Consider the following 21,376-nt stretch of genomic DNA (forward strand, 5'->3'; position numbering starts at 1 on the left):
TTAAATCTGCATAAATAGTGTATGCACACTTTTGTATGTGACTTATTTCTACAAAGAAACACAACAGACGCTTTTATTGGGTCTACCATCCAACCTCTACAACATTTATTCATTTCATATCATCTCTTAATAATCATCATACATCATAAATAAATAACAGTGTTGTAGAGATAAACACAGCAAATAATGATATAATACATTCATCTATATAAATTAGGTAATCTTATTATATATTTATATATATCCAAGACGGCTGTACAGTACATGTGAAGATGAAACACATTTTCTTTTTACATTAAAAACAAATTTTAAACAGTTTTTCAGTGTAATATACACTAATGGACAACTTTCCCAGCGGCGGCGCTGGAATACTTCAAGGATTCACTTCATTCAGGATCCGGGTCACACGTTGCTCAAGTCCTCCATCGCTCTGGAGCCGATGCTTTGTTTCCTGCAGGAGACGCCGAGGTTTTACTTCAACAGCATGGTGGGAAATAACTGAGTAGTGCACTCCAGCTTTAGTTTGAAGTACTTGAACATTTCCATCTCTTTCATGTTACACATTCACTTCATAAAATATGCATTGCTCTACATTAAACCACCCGAGCAGATGAATGGTTTAAAAATGAGCTCCAACTCATCAAAATATGAATTATATCATAATATAATAATAAAACACAGACAAAGGGACATTCTGTATTAGACTTTGAGTATATTTTGCTCATATTTATGCACTTGATCTAAAAGAATAACTTGTATAAAGGACTTGAAAACGCTGCCGCTGTAATAGAATCCTTGTACATTGTGCTGTTGCCAATTTCACTTAACTAAATGATCTGAATGCTTCCTCCACTGCTGATCAATGCTAAATGAAATGCTTATATCATCGTTGGCATAACGGCACAGCTGAATATGCTGGCGGATAGTTAATAGGAGGGTATAAAAGCAGCATTTCTCATAACTTGGCAATAATTCCCCACATGGAAATCCTCATGACTTTAATGTTGTATTTTTTATTTCTCTTTCACAAGGCGTGTTTGAGTGTAATCTCTATATTGTCATTAAAATTGGACACAAAGGAGCTGACCATGTAAAAGTCATCAATTAAAGAGATACTCCAGCAATTAAGCAATTCACTTCTGTAATACTGGAGGACTCACAATAAAGAAAGAATGATCCAAATCAAACCAGCAGCGGCTCACATTTCCTCACTTGTATTCTCTATTATGGGTCAAGCTCCTCCCTCTTAGAATTCCCATAATGCAATGTGCTTCATTCCACCCTTACAGCCTCATATGTTCCTACCCTTTTCAAACATGCAGGCTTTCAAACCCAACACACACTTTCTAAAGTAAAAATAAACCATCAACAGGGCTAATGTGGGGAAAAAACCCTGATGATGTCATCGGGGTTATGAGTAAATAACCATGATGATGTCATTGGGGTTATGAGTAAATAACTCAGCTGATGTCATCGGGGTTATGAGTAAATAACTATGATGATGTCATCAGGGTTATGAGTAAATAACCATGATGATGTCACTGGGGTTATTTTTCAAATTTCAAACAGCTCCCCTCCGACGCTCCATTCCAACTGTGTTTACAGGCTGAATAAAACTCCTCATGTCAAGTAAACTACACTTTGATTTGTCAAATCTGCGGACTGACCCTTTAAAGACCCTGCGCGGGTGTACGTTGTATTTAATCGTACGTTTGCGGTCCGTACTCACCGAAGCTCGTCCAGACAGAGTCTGTTCCTGATCCGCACCTCCTCGCTGATGGGATACAGCAGCAGGATCATCAAGCCCGTCACGATGAAGGCCACCGGGGCGGCGCCGATCAGCAGCTTCAGGGTGTACACCACAGGAGCTGGCTGCTTGCAGGCGCCAGTGTTGTACCCTGCAAACCTAACACACACACACACACACACACACACACACACATATTAAAATACAGGTTACGCTGCAAATGAGCAAACGGCACACCTTTCACATAATGAATCATACATCAGGTCTGCAGGTTAACTCAAATCCTGCAAAGGTATTCATGACAAGCTAAGTGCATGTGTGTGTGTGTGTGTGTGTGTGTGTGTGTGTGTGTGTGTGTGTGTGTGTGTGTGTGTGTGTGTGTGTGAATGCAGACTCACTCCAGGCAGAGGGTGGACACTCCCAGGGAGATGCCGGCGGCGAACTTGGTGAAAAAGACGTAGAAGGAGTAGAAGATGGCTTCGTGGCCTTTAGAGTACGGGTTGGCCAGTCTGAAGTCATCCACCACATCCGGCAGCATGGACCTGAATCACACACACACACACACACACACACACACACACACACACACACACACACACACACACACAGAGGTGAATACACACCGACGTGTGGGATTTTTTTTGCAGGATTTTGGGAGCATGTGTCCTTTTGTCTTTAGGTCTAAGACCTCCATCAGGCTTTAATCATCTTATATGAGACGGCAGCAGCTGACGATGTGAGGTCGACTTACAGCGCTTAAAATGACTGAGCTAATAACACGATGAGACGATGAGCGGCGTTCTCGGCCCAGAGAGGGGAAACCATCGGGCCCTTCCAAAGTAAACACCCCCCTGCACCATATCAATAAATAGTTCTTAACATCAATCAATAAATGGCATTTTAAAAACATTACAAGAAAGTGTTCAATTATCAAATACTATTATTTCATGATGTTTCCCTCCCAGATGGAAGTCGCTCACACACACATGATGAGTGACGGACGGCTGTGGAAACAAGACACGGAGAAGCAGCAGAAGAAGAAGAAGAAGAAGCAGCAGAAGAAGAAGAAGAAGAAGACTGTACTCTACATCTGGCGTTGTATTCACTGTGATGGTATAGAAGATTAATAGCAGTCGCCCGCCTCCGATTCATAAAAAAAGATGATGTCACCTTCATGACCGTGGCGTGAACCCCGAGTGAACAGAAGGGGAAACTCCAGGCAACGAGTCGCCGCTAACAGCAGGTCGGTGTACTACCGGACTCATTGAATCAAAGCGCAGACAGACTTATAGGCAGGCACATAAATAATATCTGGTTTTGAATATCGGCCAACACAGAGTCTCCGGTCGACCTGACTCCTCTGTTTTTAAAACTGCTGGAGGAAACTAGAAGAAGAAGAAGAAACTCTAGAGATAAATTATTCAGTTTGAATATTTAAACCATTTTCTTTTTTTTTTATTTCTTTTTTTCAAATAAGTGTTGATCCTATATTTAATATAAAAAGTGCCTTTTTTCGATGAGGGGGAAAATGGGTTTTCTCTCAGATCTGGATCGTTTTCTTTTAATAAAATATATCCAAATTGTTCCAAGTGGAAGTAAAAAGGCATCATCTTGAGTGTGATGGGATCCGGAGTATTACCATGGCAACAGGAGGGAGGCGGCCACGCTGAGTCCAGAGGAGACGGCCACCACGTAGGCCACCACCACATTGGGGATGAGGACCAGCATCATGGTGAAGGGCATGATCCACTAGATGGACAAGAAAAAAACTCCACATTACCCAACTTTGACCACAAGGGGGCACAAACGTCAAAGTTTGAGTTAAAAAAAACAACTCACTGTGATGCCGCAGAACGCTGCCGTCTTCTTCCCGAACCTCTGCAGGAACCACTGCCACACCGGGATGCTTATCACCGCGGAGACCTGAAGAACATGTCGAAGCAGACGTTGGTGTGTACTGGGGTCACATGGAGAAGATAGATCTTCAAGTATATACTCGTGAGAACTCACCAGGATGGTCAGCACGATGTTCTGGAAGTGATCCCGCAGGTCGGCGGCGTAGGTGCAGAAGAGGACGAAGTTGCTCTGAACCAGCTGCAGAAATCAGAGATCAGAGACTCAGATTCACAGAAGAATAAAAAAACATCTCGTCTGCTCAGCAACTGTCACCGGGCGGCGGCGATGTGCTCGAATGAAAGTGAGAGGAGAAGCTGCTGACGGAGGTTTTCATATTCCCACTTCCCAGAGGCCTCACGATGCATCATCACAAACTGACACCTCGTCAGAGACGAGAGGGGGAATATAGAGAGAAGGAGAGGCAAAAAAGTTGGAATCGTCTGCAATAATGTTAAAAACAGCCTTAAAACCCCCCCGAGTGTCAAAAGTGAAGAGTCGGCCTACATGTGACTCAGAGACTTGATATACATGATCTTCTCCCGACCTCGGAATAACATACTCATTATTGTGTTGTAGTTTTTGTATTTATACTCTCACATTTTTATATTTATATTTGCATATACAGTATGTACTAGAGACCATCCATCCATCCATCCATCCATCTCTATCTAAGTGCTCTGTCTAATCCTCATTGTGAGTTTTTACCTGGATGGCGACGGTGATGAAGAGGAAGGCGGCGGTGAGGGTGAGGTACGGCCCGTGTCTCATCACCAGGATGAAGCCCTGATGGAAGGGGATCTGCTTCTCGGTCCGGGGGGCGTAGGGATCTGAGAGGGTCCGTGGAGAATAACAATGAGAGCCCATGCATGTTTTGCCCCTGCATTGCAGTGGATACCTGCTTGCCATCTCTAATAAAGATGAGTGGAAGGAGAGGCGGCTCCCCGGGTAGTTCAATGACACTCTGACGGTGTAGGAAAAAGTTCAAAAGGTGCAAGAAGAACATCCCAGTTGTGTTTTATGGCCGCAGGCTGCTGATTTATACGCGTTTTGAATGCAAAATGTGTTTTCCCAAATGTGGAATAACTCAACTAACGCTACTTTTTAACACTGATTTATGTTTGAATTAGTTTCCATAAAATCTCATTTTCTTTAATCTAACAGACCAAAACCAGAGGATATTCAATTTACGATGCTGTAATGAAGACATTTGTTTGATTTATAAATGATTTAAAGGGGTAGCGTTTTAAGTGGTACGCTTCAATTACTGTCGATTATTTTCTCGTTCGATCGGTTAGTTGTTTGATGTCAGAAAAAGACCGAAGATGTCAAAAGTTACTATCATAGAGGAGTTAAAAAAAGAACATTTAATTTCTCTCACCGTCTCTCTCTTTGACTCCCAGGAACATCACCAGCGTGCAGACGAGGAACACTCCTCCCACCACGCCGGCAGCTATCATGTAGACCTCCTTCTGCAGACACACACACACACACACACACACAAAGCCACATCAGTCCATCTTATCTGACACAGCCGGTCTATTCTGAGCCTTTTTCCTCAATATTTTATTCATAATGTTTCTCACTTTGCCTTAAAAAATTGAAGCGCTTCATTTCAACACGCCATCACGACGGCCCATTTATTGCCGCGCAAGAGTTGTTGTTTTTTCCACCATCAGGTTTAAATAGCAAAAAAAACCTCCGGCAGCGGGGCATTTAACCGTGCAAACACCAGCGTAAACAGGAGCAAAAAATAAAAAACCTCAACTGCGTCGCTAAAAATAAGCGTTTTTAATGCAGACAGGAAACCGTTTCTGCCTCAAACAACCTCTTGTTTGTTTGCTATTTTTCCCCATGTGGCTCGGCGGTTCATTATTATTTATGCACATCAAACGCTCCCTGTTTCCGAGGTGCCAGACCTTAGTTTGCCCAGACGGTGTGTTTGTGTGCCTCCTCTTCACCAGAGACCAGAGGAATTTAGCCCGGTGGCTGGAAAGGGTTTTGGCGAGGGTGAGCTGGGTCGCCACCCGATAAGGTTCACCCCCAAAGAAAGTCTAAATAGCTGCGGTGCAAACCCCAAATCCAACAGCAGGACAATCTGGACTTCACAGAATGTCCCGTGATGGATTCACAGCAGCAGCGTGTTTATCCACAGACCCCAACGCGGATCCGTCGCCTCCCTTTCAACTCGGAGCGGCAGCCACCTTGAAGTGAAAGACTAATATCTCCAACACATTGAATCTGAGTGCCTTGTCCCGAATGTTGTGGGCGGGATATAAATAGGTCCCTAATGGCTTACAGACTGTGGAGACCCCTGAACGTAGGCGGGGGGCACGGTTCGGAGCCTGCTGCAAAGGGAGGGACCCCCTTTGTGGTGGCGAGACTCAGGAAGTCGGGTTCAGATATCAAACGGCGGCGTCTCCGTTTCAATCCCGCGGGTTTCTTGGGGGTTAAGACGTGAGGCCGTGTTGGGTGTCAGAACCTGTACGCTCTGCAAATATGGACCCAATTTTGAAACAATCCCTCCTTTTCATTCGGAGTAAACGGCCTCCCGAGCTGCAGCCCCAAAGTACTCTCCGTTGGCCTACTTCCTATACTTTGGAGTCCACCTGGGTCCTGCTAGGGCACCGGCGTGACACTCACCGAGTGTGACAGGTGGTCCTGGGAGCGCACCAGCTTCTTGACGATCTCTGCCCCGCTGCTGTTTCCAAGGTAACCGGCGGCAGCAGACACGTTGTTGTAAGGCGGGCAGTGGTGCAGAGTGTGAGCGCTGGCTACGATCTGGCCCTGGATGGCGGCGCCCACCAGGGTCCCCAGAATCTCCATCGTCATTCCTGCGAAAAGATCCCACCGTCACTTTCACACATCCGATCTTTGGCTGAAGAGGAAAAACGTTAAATGATGCTCGATGCGTGTTGAAGGAGCGTACGGTAGGCGGTGGCCGAGTCTCTCTCCTTCTGGTCGGTGCTCAGGAACATGGTGAGAGCAGAGTAAGGCACGTGGAAGCACTGAAACAGAGGAGGAGGGGGAAGAACACATATTAGATATTATGGGATGTACTCAGCCTCCCAAGAGAATTCATTTTTGAGTGTGTTTGTTGTGTATCTGTAGCCCGACGGCTCCAGTTGGTCGATGTAAGACTTTCATCTACAGGAACTTTAAAAATCGGATTTATTACTGTTTATTTGAATATGACGTATTAGGGTCACTGTAGAAAAAAAAACAGAGCCGAGATCGGGGAACTTTATTACTTTATTACGATGCTAACAACCGGCATCTATGCTAGCTAACTTCCCATGAATGTACGTTTATCTTTCTAATGAATCATCCCAATGTGTGACAACACCCGGTTAAGGTCCTTGATGTTGATGCTTATTGTTGCTGTTATTTATACGAGGACAAATTGTCATCTTATTGGTTTTTATTGATCGGGGGGGTTGAGCTAAGATGCTAGCGGTAGCTTTCACTTGTTGTCATAGCAATAGCAAACATCCGGTATTAGCGGAACCAAGCAACTTGTTTCTATCAGCTATATATATTTATAAACTCGCAAATTTGCCACTTCTTTTCTTGAATGTTGCCCCGCCTCTCTCAGCTCCGTTATTTTTGGTTGTTATTTTTTTCGTACAGCGGCTCTGATAGGCCGACGTATGTGAAACATTCGAATGAGGTCATTGATTGATTTTCTGAGTTGCATCATCAGGTCAAATTTTTTGGGATTCGTCCAATATTTTTGATTTACGACAAAAAAAACTTCTCATAGAGTCTAAAAGTGTGAACTTGGTCAAACATTATATCTGCTAAACATTAGCACCGTAGCTTATTATACCATAAAGTAAATCATTTGCAAATGTCTTGTCTTTTAAAGAAATGTTATGCATGAATTAATTTCACCTGGACACATAACGTAATGATCAAATGATGCATTTAAATAGGAATAAACAGAGATTGTGTCAAACTCTTCCCTCTTTATGGGCAACAGTGTGTATTCCATTTAACATTTGACTCGGGAACACCCAAGATATGTTTAGATGTTTTATTTTTTGTGAAAAATTCAAAAATATAGCCATCTCTGCAGTTTCCAACGTCGGCCCGACCTCAGCTCTCTGTTTTTGCTTCCTCACCACCACCACCACCACCACCACCTCTCCCAGAGAATAGGCAAGCACAACCGAGTCCCTTCACTTTGTAATTTACACAAGGGCTCAGTCAGCACCGACGGAAATAAACACCGACGGGTTTTCTCCCGCTCGCATGCAGCATGTCATTTACGGGGCCCCTCTAACTGGATGCAAACATTTATAGAAGTGAACGTGCTTCGAGCGAGAAGCTAATAAAAATCGTCGGGTGGAAGCCCTCTTTATGGCCTCGATTACATAAACAGATGATGTATTGCATCCTGACCCCTGTTTGCAGACCGTGACCTCTCTGAGTGATAACAGCTGGCCCTCCAAAAGCTCCACACAAACACCAGAGAGACAATGAAGGGAGGCTAAAAGTGGGAACCGGTATTTACCCAGCGAGAGGTTTCCTGGTATACTTATCAAGTAGTTAGAATGACATGCCATTACAGCCGGCCGCAGTGTGGCGGCAGCGGTCACATGTTATATGGGTTCCCCCGGAGGAGGAGGAGGAGGAGGAGGAGAAGGAGGAGGAGGAGGGATGAACGGTCTGAGGCCATAATAAACAAAAGGCAACCTAAATAACTACACTTCCCTCTTTGAGGTGAGCGATCTGAGAGCTCCGGGTTTCTCATCTCGCTGCACGTTCCGACAAATCAAAGCAGAAAAAAACCCTCCTAGCGAGGGAGCTGTCGGAGTCTGGCGTGAGACGACTGTAATCATCCGCCACTTTGCTATTTGTGGCATTTTCTTTTTAATCTTATGTAATGTGTCATATGCAGAGCTTTTATCCCTCTATGCGCTGCGTGTGAAGCATTTGAAGACTCGTAAAAAAAATGCACTTCTGAGGTACAGAAGGACCACAAGGCTGGAAAAGTCTTTCTTCCTGAATGCCATACGACTGGAGATATTTGGACTAACTGCAGAGTTTTGCACGCTTGCATGTTTGGATTTGCAGTTTTACTGTATTTATGTCTCACAGGCTGCCTTTTAACATGACTTATTCCTGATATATTATCTTTTTTTATACATTGTTTGGCATTCTGTGGACAGCAAAGGAAGGACTTCATTCCTGTGGTTATGATAATAAAGCCTTCTTCACTCACGGTGATGAGGGTCTGGTAGAGGCAGTAGAAGCCCAGGTACCAGATGAACCTGCCGCTGATGAATGGAGGAACGAACCAGAGGTAGAAGTAGGAGACCACCAGGAACGGAGAGCAGCCCACCATCCTGAAAAACACAAGAGACGTAGATATTATAGACATATATATATATATATCATATTTGGATACAGATATATGAGATGTAAATTAAAGGTGATGATGTAAAGAAGGGGCAGGACATGATAAGCTTATTGTACTCTGTAATCAAGGGAATAAAGATCAAATCCAATCAGATACAATGACCCTAATTACATCCCATATTCTTATGTTATATATAGAGTGTCTTTTTTCCCCATTTAGGGTCATTTTTTGTAGTTTATTTATGTTCTTGACTGCAGTAATTTGCTTTATTTTTTTATTCCTTGTATGTGAAAACGTCAATAAACTCCTTTCTGATCCTGAACCTTCCATCATCACACATTTTCAAGCACAGAAAGGTTCTGTCATTAATCTCAGTGTTAAAAATCCGTCCAGCGAGGCTGAAGCTGACAGCTAAATGATGATGTTGTTGTGAGTATGATAGGAATCCGTCCGCGGGGAGGAGCAGGATGGGGAACACCACAATACTTCTAAACCCACACAGCGTTTAAAGACGCACAAACGCATGAATATGCAGCAAAGCAAGTGAAATTCTGCTGCGTCGGGCTTTTTGTTGTTGTTTTTTTCTCTCTCTCTCTGGGACTTGGAACCATCCGGCATGCGGGCCGTTTAATTCGTAGGTAAACAAACTGGTACGTGTCATTATGGTTGAAAATGAACAGCTGTGCTTTTTCGATACGGAAGCCAAATAGGCGGATTATGGCTGACGGACGGACTCCAATATATCATCCGCCCTCTTCTTCTTCTGCTGGATGGAGGTTGTTTGTGGAGCAGATGTAACGACCAGCAGGTTGAAAAAAAGGGGGGACTGATGGGGTTTTTAGGGAGGGGTTTCCTGACCTCTGACCTGCTCTGACTACACCAGGGGGGGGAAGAGGCAGGGAATGGTCCTTTCTAGCATCGTCCAGCCGGCCCAGCTCACTCTCCTCCTGATTGTTTGCTCTAACAAAGGCGGCCGACAACGCTGGTGCTGCAGTATTGACCGCTGGGTCACGGGAGGCGATGAAAGGCCCCGCGGTCCATGAATGGGCCGCTCAGAATGTTCCTGCAAGATGACAGGAAAGGGGCGGAGCATGCGTCCAAAACACACACTCTCACGCATGACTGCACAGTCACACCTGTGCCAGCGATGTCTTCATGAAGCCGGGCGGGTTGACAGGAAGTTGGCTCGTCCGGGTCGCCCGCGGTGACGTTAATGAGGTGATGCAGGAGGAGGAGGAGATTTAGAAGGAGGCGTGGCAGTGAGAGCATGCTTTCTTTGGCGATTTGGGGATTTTGGAGTGTTTATATGTTGTTGTTTTTTTTACTCCACTGCATATTTAAGATTTTATATCCAAAATGTCATAAAATAACAGGGCAGCACCCAAAGAGGGCGTCAGGGCCAAATGACTCCATCCTAACGGAGATAGAGATCACCGTTTGTGTCCGGTGGGGGGGTGGGGGGTGGAGGGTGGAGGGTGGAGGGGGTAAACACTTCCTGCTGGATGGGCAGACGGGACTTTCCAAACAGGGTCCAAACTAGAGGAAGTGTCTCACAATCTCATCAGAAAAACTGAGACACATTTTAACATGAATTCACAAACAACACATCCACCTCCAGCTTCATCCACCTTCAGCTCCATCCACCTCTATTCATCCACCTCCATTCATCCACCTCCATTCATCCATCTCCAATCATCCACCTTTAGCTTCATCCACCTCCAGCTCCATCCACCTCCAGCTTCATTCACCTCCAATCATCCACCTCCAGCTCCATCCACCTTCAGCTCCATCCACCTTCAGCTCCATCCACCTCCAGCTTCATCCACCTCCAGCTCCATCCACCTCCAGCTCCATCCACCTTCAGCTCCATCCACCTCCAGCTTCATCCACCTTCAGCTCCATCCACCTTCAGCTCCATCCACCTCCAGCTTCATCCACCTCCAGCTCCATCCACCTTTAGCTTCATCCACCTCCAGCTTCATCCACCTCCAGCTTCATCCACCTTTAGCTTCATCCACCTGCAGCTTCATCCACCTCCAGCTTCATCCACCTTTAGCTTCATCCACCTCCAGCTTCATCCACCTCCAGCTTCATCCACCTTCATTCATCCACCTCCATTCATCCACCTCCAGCTTCATCCACCTGCAGCTTCATCCACCTCCAGCTTCATCCACCTTTAGCTTCATCCACCTCCAGCTTCATCCACCTCCAGCTTCATCCACCTCCATTCATCCACCTCCAGCTTCATCCACCTTTAGCTTCATCCACCTCCAGCTTCATCCACCTCCATCCATCCACCTCCATCCATTCATCCACCTCCAGCTTCATCCACCTTTAGCTTCATCCACCTCCAGCTTCATCCACCTGCAGCTTCATCCACCTCCATTCATCCACCTCCATTCATCCACATCCATTCATCCACCTCCATTCATCCACCTCCACCTTCCCGTCAGTAATCAAAGTGGGTTTAACAGCCAGCAGCATCTGTCCAGCGCGGCCTTGGCGCTCCTCCAGCACCGTCAGCTCGTATATAATCTATGGTTTTATAATGCATATGCATTAGATAATGAGTGTGTAATTATGGGAAGTGTCACGCTATAGCGTGTTCAAAATATACTGCACACACACACACGTATACAATCCTCTTTGCTGTTGATTCCCATCATGGTAAGTGAAAGTTGAAGACAGGGAGCAGACCAACAGGACGCTGGATGAAGTCCAGATGTGTAACGAGGTGTTGCGTAAATGTAATAAAGCGGTCAGCTTCTTGATTAATGACAGGACGCGGTACGAACTTCCTCGTCTATTGTTGTCTGGCTTTAAAAGGAAAAAAACAAAACGGCCGACGCCCTCGAAGCATTGAAGCACACCCGGTATGCAAAACTTCATCAGAGGGAGCGTTCGGGAAAAACAGCGTAATTAAAAAACACAGAGGCTGGTTATTCAGCAGCCGTCCTTTAGAGGCTCATTTCAGAAAACTGGTTTGTTATTGTTAGGATTTTTGCACAAACACGAGGACGATGTGGAAGTCGTGATTACTGTGTGAGAGACCAAAACACGCTTCCCAATCCCACGACAGATTACAGCCCTCCACGCAAACACAGCTGGATGTCAGCAGCAAAGGAAAGGAATATCTTTTTACTCAAGTTTATGACCTTCAATAAACAAATATTATTTATTTTTACTTAAAGGCTGCTTTACAGTTATTATAAAGTTTATTTTTTTACCTTTATTATGAAAGGACCGCCTGATAGTGAAAGGGACATAGCCTATAAATTCTTAATAATTTCTTGGTAGCAAATTATCATCATTTTCTTTTGTGTCAACATCTTTTCTTTTTTTCAAAGTTATTTTTTTCACCTTTTTGCCTTTATTGTGAAAGGACAGCCTGATAGTGAAAGGGACTCAGCCTCGATATTAATATAAATTCTTAATAATTTATTGGTAGCAGAACATTATTTTCTTTTGTGTCAATATCTTTTCTGTTTTCAAAGTTATTTTTTTAACCTTTTGGCCTTTATTGTGAAAGGAGAGCGTGAGAGTGAACAGGACTCAGCCTCGAGCCGCCAACTCTACCGGCCGAGTCATCTGGAGCCGCCATTGTGTCCAATATCCCGAAAACCATTAATAATCATTCCCTGAAGAACTTTCTTATTGTTAAATGTTCTGAGCAATCCGATGTTTTGAACCAGATTGTGTCGGTGCTGCCTCGCTCTACCTTACTGCCAACCAAAAACAACGACATTTGGCAATAACAAGGAGTGAGAGAAGAAAACACTGACGGGAATACGGGGCTGGGTAAATGAAATAACAATGATGGCGTGTCCTTCATCGTGAGGCGGGGAACTCACCAGGGCATCAGCCTGCCGATCTTGGTCCATTTGCTCTTTGTGATGAAGAAACCCACGATGGGGTCGGTCACGGCTCCCCAGGCTTTACCGATGAACAGCACCATGGAGGCCTGGAAGGCGTTGATCTGCAGGACAAGCAGAGTTCAACACACACACAGACCCATGTATACACGTACAGGGGTCACACACACACACACACACACACACACGTTACCTGAGCGACGTCCAGCAGGTAGATCTGCAGGAAGAAGGCGGTGGCGCTGGCCGCCACCTCCTTGGGCGCGCCGCCGATGGCGAAACACAGCTTACTGCTGAATGTCAGTTTCTGGCCCAGCTGAGTCTGTGGAGACGAAGAAAAAACATGGTGAGAAGATAACGTGACCCTGCAGGTCAGACTGCTAATGAGCAAGTTCACTTCCATCACTGCAGGAGCTCGGATAAGGACTCGGTCCACGTGGGAACAGGAAATTAAGAAAAGGGATGAACTCTCCATACAGTCGTAATTTAACTGAAGACTACGATGGCGTATCAGGGTCACTGTCGGGAAAAAAACGGAGCCGAGAGAGGGGTCAATATTCAGAGAAAAAAAGTCTCAAATTTGAGAGTTTCTAAACTAGCAAATTTGCGAGTTTATTATGATGCTAACAAACGGCATTTATGCTAGCTAACTTCCCATGAATGTACGTATGTTTCTAATTAATCCATCCCAACGCCTCATTAAGGTCCTTAGGGTGATGATGTTGATGCTTAGTTTTATTTATATGAGGTCATCTTATGGGTGCTTATTGATCGGGTAGGTTGGGCTAAGATGCTAGTGGTAGCTTTCACTTGTTGTCATAGCAACAGCAAATCTTTAGCACAACCTCCCCGATCAATAAACACCCATAAGATGACGTTGTGATGTATTAATTAGAAAAATAAATGCGTACATTCATGAGAAGTTAGCTAACATAGATGCTGGTTCTTAACATCATAATAGCAAATCTGCAACTTTATAAACACGCAAATTCACGACCTTTTTTTTTACTCATTTTCTCTGAATATTGCCCACCTCTCTCAGCTCGTTTTTGTTTTTTGTACAGATGCCCTTATATAATGTCGTAGAAAGCCGTGATGCAACCAACTAAATTATTCTTTTGTATTATTTCCTATAACAATCAAGCAAATTCCTCCCCTAAACTTTAGACGACACTTCCCAGACACACCGATACGAAGGTGTGTCGCTCCCCCGAGAGCAGACTTATGACTCATGAATATTGAATGCCGTAGTCATTCATAGTCTGATTTCTATTTCAGGTGCTCCTAAAATAACATTCCTCCCCCTCGGCGTTGCGACGCAACGATCCGGTGATTCAGTTGGAATGCAAAGAAAAGCAGAGTAACGTCACATCAGCTCTTCATCTTCATCTTCCTCTCCCGTGATGTCAGGTGACCCGAGCAGACGGAGACGTAAAATCAGATCAGTGTTAAATAGACGGCTGTTTGCGTCGTGGTCGATCTGAGCAGACACAGAGGCTCGTGGAGGAGCCTGACAGAAACCCCGTTTCCCCTCGCTGTGCCCTGCCAAACCCATCTGTGTGTGTGTGTGTGTGTGTGTGTGTGTGTGTGTGTGTGTGTGTGTGTGTGTGTGCAGCATGAAGGGTAAGCTTTCATCTTCACACATGAATAAGACGAGACACCGCAGTCTAGGAAGCCCAATATTTACGACTGTCTCCAAAAACTTTGCCTGTTCCCCTCTTCTGCATAACTTTTGGTGTCTCAGACACACACACACACACACACACACACACACACACACACACACACACACACACACACAGTCGCGTTTTCGTGACTTTACATTGACTTCTATTCATGGAGAGGTATCCGAACCTTGAACCACGTCTTTGAACTAAAAATGTAATAATTTATATTACGGGTCAGGCATTTGTCCCCACAATGTGACTGAACGATGTCCCCATATGACAGGTAACACACACACACACACACAAACACACACAATGTTTTTTGTTTTGATGTCGTTTTGTTTCCTGTATTATTATGATTCAGTTTTTTCTGTCATTTCTCTGTTATCATCAGTGATTGTGTTATATGTCGGGACCCCTGGGAAACGAGATGATGCATCTCAAGAGGTTTATCCCAAATAAACAAACACACTATACACTCCACCCCCCCCCCCCCCCCATGATCTTTATGAAAGAGTGAAATCACCAAAGTAACCACAGACTCGACCGGCACACTGTTATTATCCGCCCCCCCCCCCCCCATGAAAACACGAAGCGAAGGGTTTGGAGGGCAACAATTACAGGAGGTGTAATTATTCAATCTCCAGACAAGCAGGTCGGAGGAAAGTAAAGGCTGCTGGTGGTTTACGACTTCAGAACTCTCTATTCCTCCACGACGACTACCATCACTAGCATTATACTACCATCACTAACATTATACTACCATCACTACTACCATTACTACCATCACTAGCATTATACTACCATCACTACTACCATCACTAACATTATACTACCATTACTACCATTATACTACCATCACTAACATTATACTACCATCACTACTACCATTACTACCATCACTAGCATTATACTACCATCACTACTACCATCACTAACATTAAACTACCATCACTAGCATTATACTACCATCACTACTACCATTACTACCATCACTACCATTATACTACCATCACTACCATCACTACTACCATCACTACCATCACTACTACCATCACTACCATCACTACTACCATCACTACCATCACTACTGTTAGACTACCATCACTACTACCATCACTAACATTATACTACCATCACTACTACCATTACTACCATCACTACCATTATACTACCATCACTACCATCACTACTACCATCACTACCATCACTACTGTTAGACTACCATCACTCCTACCATTACTACTATCACTACCATCACTCCTACCATTACTACTATCACTACCATCACTCCTACCATTACTACTATCACTACCATCACTACTACCATTGCTACCATCACTACTACCATTAAACTACCATCACTAACATTATACTACCATCACTACTACCATTACTAACATCACTACTACCATTACTACCATTATACTACCATCACTAACATTATACTACCATCACTCCTACCATTACTACTATCACTACCATCACTACTACCATTACTACTATCACTACCATCACTACTACCATTACTACTATCACTACTACCATTAAACTACCATCACTGACATTATACTACCATCACTACCATTATACTACCATCACTACTACCATTACTACCATCACTACTACCATTATACTACCATAACTACTATTACTACCAATACTACCAATACTACCAATACTACCAATACTACCACTATTACCATCACTACCATTCCTCCCATCACTACCATTACTCCCATCAGTACTACCATTTCTCCCATTATGCATTACTACCGAATGCTGCTTCACTGATGATGTACAAAAATACTCTCTCTCCATCTCTCTCCCTCTATCTCTCTCTCTCCCTCTCCCTCTCTCTCCATCTCTCCATCTCTCTCCCTCTCTCCGTCTCTTCCTCGCTCTCCCTCTCTCTCTCTCTGCCTCTCTCTCTCTCTCTCCCTCTCTCTCTCCCTCCTATCACTTACTCTCAATCTTTCATTACTGAGTTCTTATCATCAAAGAGGATAAACAGGATATCCCTTCTACTGTTGTTCTGGGATGCACAAACGTGCTCACAATGCAACACACACACACACACACACACACACACACACACACACACACACACACACACACACACACACACACTGCAGTGTCTGCAGGTTCAGACCGTCGACAAGCTAAGGGACGAGGAGGACAGATAAGACTAATCTTTAAAGTTAATGAATCCTTAACTGTTACAGGGAAACCATTTAAAATGCCTGTGATTTAAATCAGGATTGAGGATAATTCTGTTGAATGGAGGGGGGAGGGGGGGAGGGGGGGAGGGGGGGGCAGCTAAGCTATATTCCCCAAATAAAACGTGTCCACTCCATGTTGTTAAGCTGGTAAAACTGGATCCATAGAGCAGTTTAAATGTGAGGATTTTCTGACAGCTCTGGGGAATCGTGGGGTCATGTGACGCTTTCTGGTTGTAGGAAAACAGCAGCGCTGTGCCGTCACTTCTGATTATGGATTATAGGGAGAAAGGATGATTATGTCAGGGAGGACAAGCCGCTGGAAATGTCAACAGTCTCCTGGTGGCGCTGGCTTAAAAAAAAAAAAAACTCTGGGAATCAATCCAGAAATGATTCTCTGAAAAAAAAGAAATCATAAAAAGCTCCACGGGGCACGTCAGTGTGACAAAGAGCTCTGTACTTTTTGTGACGGATCGGGAGGCTCTTCATGTGGAATTTGCTGCGGTAGTTTACTGACCCTGGATCTGTCATTGAGTCTCATTCACAAAGGGAGAAAAAGTGCTTTCATTTCCTACGTCCCATTTAGTTCTCCTGATTTGACTCGTCTCATACATGCAACTTAAAGAAATCTATTTGTGGTCCAACTTTAAGCTTCTAGCTTCTGGTGTCATTTAAAAAATATCAGATTTAAAGAAATTAATACCATATCTGCAGCCTTTCTATATGCATGGTTTTATTTTAAAGATAGTTACTTGCTGTGTATATTTGAGATTAACTAAGTTATGGTTGTTTCCTGTTGATTTTAATGGAAAGTATATATTTTTTACATTTTTTCTCTTTGAATTAACAGTACGTTTCTATAATATTTCTCTGTGATCGTGTTTGATCAAAGACTCATATTGATATTCAGGGAGAATCCACAGCTGTGTAGAAAAAACAAACAGACTATTTACACAGAGAAAAATAGCAAATCTCCATCCACATTTAGTCCAAACTCATTTCCAGAGAATCAGCTAGAAGGAAATGCAAATTATTGTGCATTTCCATCCACTGCTCTGACGGGAATATGAGGAGGCGTGATAGATGAATTCTCCCGTTCACATGAGCTAAAAAATACCTTCCAGGATGTTTTTTTTGTCTTTTAGTACACCTCAGGTGTCGAACCTAACGCCGCTGAGTTCGAATCAGGATCGGATAGCCGTTTGGTTGGAAGTGAGTTGCAGAACTGGTTCGATGGAGTGATGTAACTAAACCTCAACCGTTGCCAAAGCAGAAAAGGAGTGACAAACTGCCGTGGCATTGCATTACGACGGTGTTTGACACAACGTCTGGATGATAGAGTATCTGCCTAAATTAAAGGGGCAAAGGCTGGATTCTCCCACGAATACAAGCCTTATCACCTTCTCGTCACTCAAATGGCAATTCAGCTCCCATAAAGGTCAAAACAAAGCAAACAAATGAGAGGGAAAGTCGTTCCTCTCCTACTATCCATCCCACTGTCTTGCTTCCCTCTTATGGGATGTGATTACAGCTGCTTTCATCACTGTTAAGTCCACTGATCAGCCCCTCCACAAAAAAAGAAAGCAATCTACAGTGTAGAAGGTCATCCTATCAACCTTTCTCAAATGAAAGCAAATCAACTTCCCCCTGAGTCTTACTATCTGGTGGATTACGTGTTCACGGGGAAAACAATGCGGCTGATGAATCAGCAAAACAGATAAGCGACTAAAGAGATCACACTTTCCATCATGTGTTTCTTTTTTATCCTCTCTTCATCCGATCATCACTCACAGGTCAATAAACACACCACGGATTCAAAAAGGTTCTCAGATTCGTGCCCTGCACGATGCAGCAAAGGTGTGATTGAAATTCGTACGGTGCTCTTACCTGCTGAGGAGTCTTGGGGAACAGAGGTTCAGTGGGCTTGGTGAGCTTCCCTGCGGAGCCCCGCTGCCCTGCCTTCTTCTCCCCCTTGGCCATGGCTGAGAGGCTGTGCGTGAGGCGGCAGCCGTACTTCTGCGACTGCGACTGCGACTGCGACTGCGTGCCGAAGTGAGTGTGACTGTGACTCCGGGTGTGAGCGAGGGCTCGCGACGGAGCCGGCCACTGGGTGGTGGAGGAGGTGGTGGAGGTGGTGGTGGGGGGGGTGGTGCACGTCTGAGGGTGGAACTGGATGTGGCTCTGGCTCCTGGTGTGGTGCACATAAGTGGTGGAGGTGGCGGCGGCGGAGGCCGGGAGCTCCTCCTGCTGCTCTGTGACAACTCTGCTGCCGCTCTCTGCCGCCATTCACATGCTGTAGTCGCTCTGGAATGAGGCCAGGGAGGGGAAGAGGGAAGGGCAAAGTCAGACAGGAGGCGGTGGTGGTGGTGCAACACACACGCACACACACACACACACACACACACACACACACACAATCAATGACAGGCATGTACTGCAACATACAAGCACACAAAGGCACACAAACACACAGACAAAGACTCACACAAACACACAAACGGGACAAAGCAGAGTTCATACAAGAAATCACACATTCTACCTTTTTATTTCTTTAAACGCCACATTAACCACTAAAAGTCATGTCACCATCATCTCATGTATCCATCACATTATTATGATTATGATCTGTGATGAGCGGCGGCGTGTCCCGTGCAGGATCTCACTATTACTGGAAGTGCATCTATAAACAGACGCTCCGCACACCTGAACGCCTTTTCTTGCTTTTTTCTTTTTAAAAAGGGAAAAACACACATTTATGATGTTACTCACCGCGTGCTGATGAAGAAAAAGAAGAAAAGCAAAGCTGCCGGTGCTGTGAGTGAGAGTTGTGCTGTGATCAGCAGCGGTGGTCGGTCGGTGGTCGGACGGGCAGGATGAGAAGGAGACTGCGGAGGATGGAGGTTGGTCTGCGCGTCTCCACTCTCTTTTTTTTTGCAGAGCTGCAGTGACGAAGCTGCGCCCCGCAGCGGCCGCCACGTGGCATGACAGCGAAACGGATGCTCGACGCATGGTTTGGCTGTGAGCGCGTGCGTGCGTGCGTGTGCGTGCATCTGTCAGGAGCTTATGGCAGACACGAGCAGTGTGTGTTTTGGATGGGAAAACACTGCAATGAGGCCATGCTGTTGATTGTATAACACTTAACATAGTGTTAATTATAATTTACACTTATAATATTCTTAATTATAAGGGCAAATAAGCGTCAATATTGGTTTTGGCGCATGTGTTGTTATTGTAACGGTGCATCCCGCATAATAAAGAGATATATATTTGTTTACACTCATGTTCAAATCGGCTATATGGTGCTTGGTATCCTGGCTTCACATTCCGGTCCGATCTAATGATAATGTGGCGCACGAGGAATGTCCAAAATGCAGTTTGGTTTCATTTCCGTCACGGAGAATTTACCTGCGCGGTTCTCCGGAGCAGGTGTGCGTGGGAAAATAGCTCAATAGGACACGCTGGACTACATATTTCCCAGAGTGCATCATCATCACCTGAAATGCCTTTTTTTTTTAACCCTTTCCATCCCCGCTCAGATTGTGTAGCTATTTAAGAATATATGCCTTTTTTTATTCCTGGAAAACAAAATAAAACGTAGGTCAGCTACTAATTTCAACCAATAAGCATCATGACATCCATCCATCAATCTGCCTGGAACTACAGCTGTGAGAGCCGGTGAAGGTCATGAGCAAATCTTTTGAAGGTCAAATCAAATTTGATCTCTCCTGTTTCACTGGAAATATGCTGTTTCAGCTCCACCACTGCACGGCCACCAGGGGGCGACTCCTCTGGTTGCAAACTTCATTTTCCCCCACAAAGCACTCTGACAGGAAGCTCCTTTAGTGCACGATGCTCACCCTCCACAACAAACATGCTCATGGAGACCTGAGCTAGTGAACCCAGACGTCTCCATGAAGCCCAAGCATGCAAACCCCTCAACCAAAGCCACATTACTGACAGCTACAAAAAAGAAATTCAGGCATGTGACCTGCGTTGGACCGGGTATGTTTCTGATAATGCGTGAAGAGGAATGTGCAACATGAAAGGTCGGGGTCGGACTGCTGCTGCACGGGTAAAAGTCACTCTGAAAAGGAAATGCGGGGAGTTAAAGGGAAAGTAATTCCCTGCATGCTTAGCCTTATTAAATATGTAGCAGAAAGGAAATGTGCTCTCTTTTTCCCTCTTTAGCCAGACCCCCTCCGGCTGCCAAGCAAGTGATGCCCACAGCCTGCAAACTCAGGTTCAAAAGAGAAACAACCTCACAGGAAGGTAACTCTTCAGAGGGGATTAGAATATCCCAAGACATTATTTGACCGTCCCGAGGCTGTCAGCTCTTCTTCCTCAAGCCACGAGCAGATCCACCCCTCCCCTCCCCTCCCCTCCCGCTGCTTTAAATATTGAAGATGGATAATGGTGTTCGCCTTCTTCCCGGGGCCGGAGCTAGGAATGCTGGGAGATGGAGATGTGATGAAGAAGAGAAGCGAGGACTGTACTGCATTCAACCCCCCCGATCACACACTATAGTTACACTATGACACCATCGGTCTCCGGTTCAGAACCCCCCCCCCCCCTCGTCATCTAAATCCCCCATTAAATCTGTAATGGCAGCACAGATG

General features: G+C 44.9%; 1 protein-coding gene across 1 annotated transcript; it reads right to left on the reverse strand.

Annotated features, from left to right (window-relative positions):
* Positions 1–127: 127 nt before the first annotated feature.
* Positions 128–19,666, reverse strand: mfsd2b (MFSD2 lysolipid transporter B, sphingolipid). The gene is made up of 15 exons (XM_084030022.1): positions 19,530–19,666; positions 18,648–19,064; positions 13,071–13,196; positions 12,857–12,981; positions 8,868–8,991; positions 6,570–6,648; positions 6,284–6,474; positions 5,022–5,112; positions 4,349–4,470; positions 3,758–3,841; positions 3,587–3,670; positions 3,387–3,496; positions 2,146–2,289; positions 1,730–1,906; positions 128–451 (listed from the first exon to the last, which is right to left on the reverse strand). The coding sequence occupies exons 2-15, from the start codon at positions 19,044–19,046 to the stop codon at positions 403–405; spliced, it is 1,905 nt and encodes a 634-aa protein (XP_083886148.1). The 5' UTR covers positions 19,047–19,064; positions 19,530–19,666; the 3' UTR covers positions 128–402.
* Between the last annotated feature and the right edge of the window lie 1,710 nt (positions 19,667–21,376).

This window comes from Eutrigla gurnardus (assembly GCF_963514095.1).
Source record: "Eutrigla gurnardus genome assembly, chromosome: 16".
Lineage (NCBI taxonomy): Eukaryota > Metazoa > Chordata > Actinopteri > Perciformes > Triglidae > Eutrigla > Eutrigla gurnardus.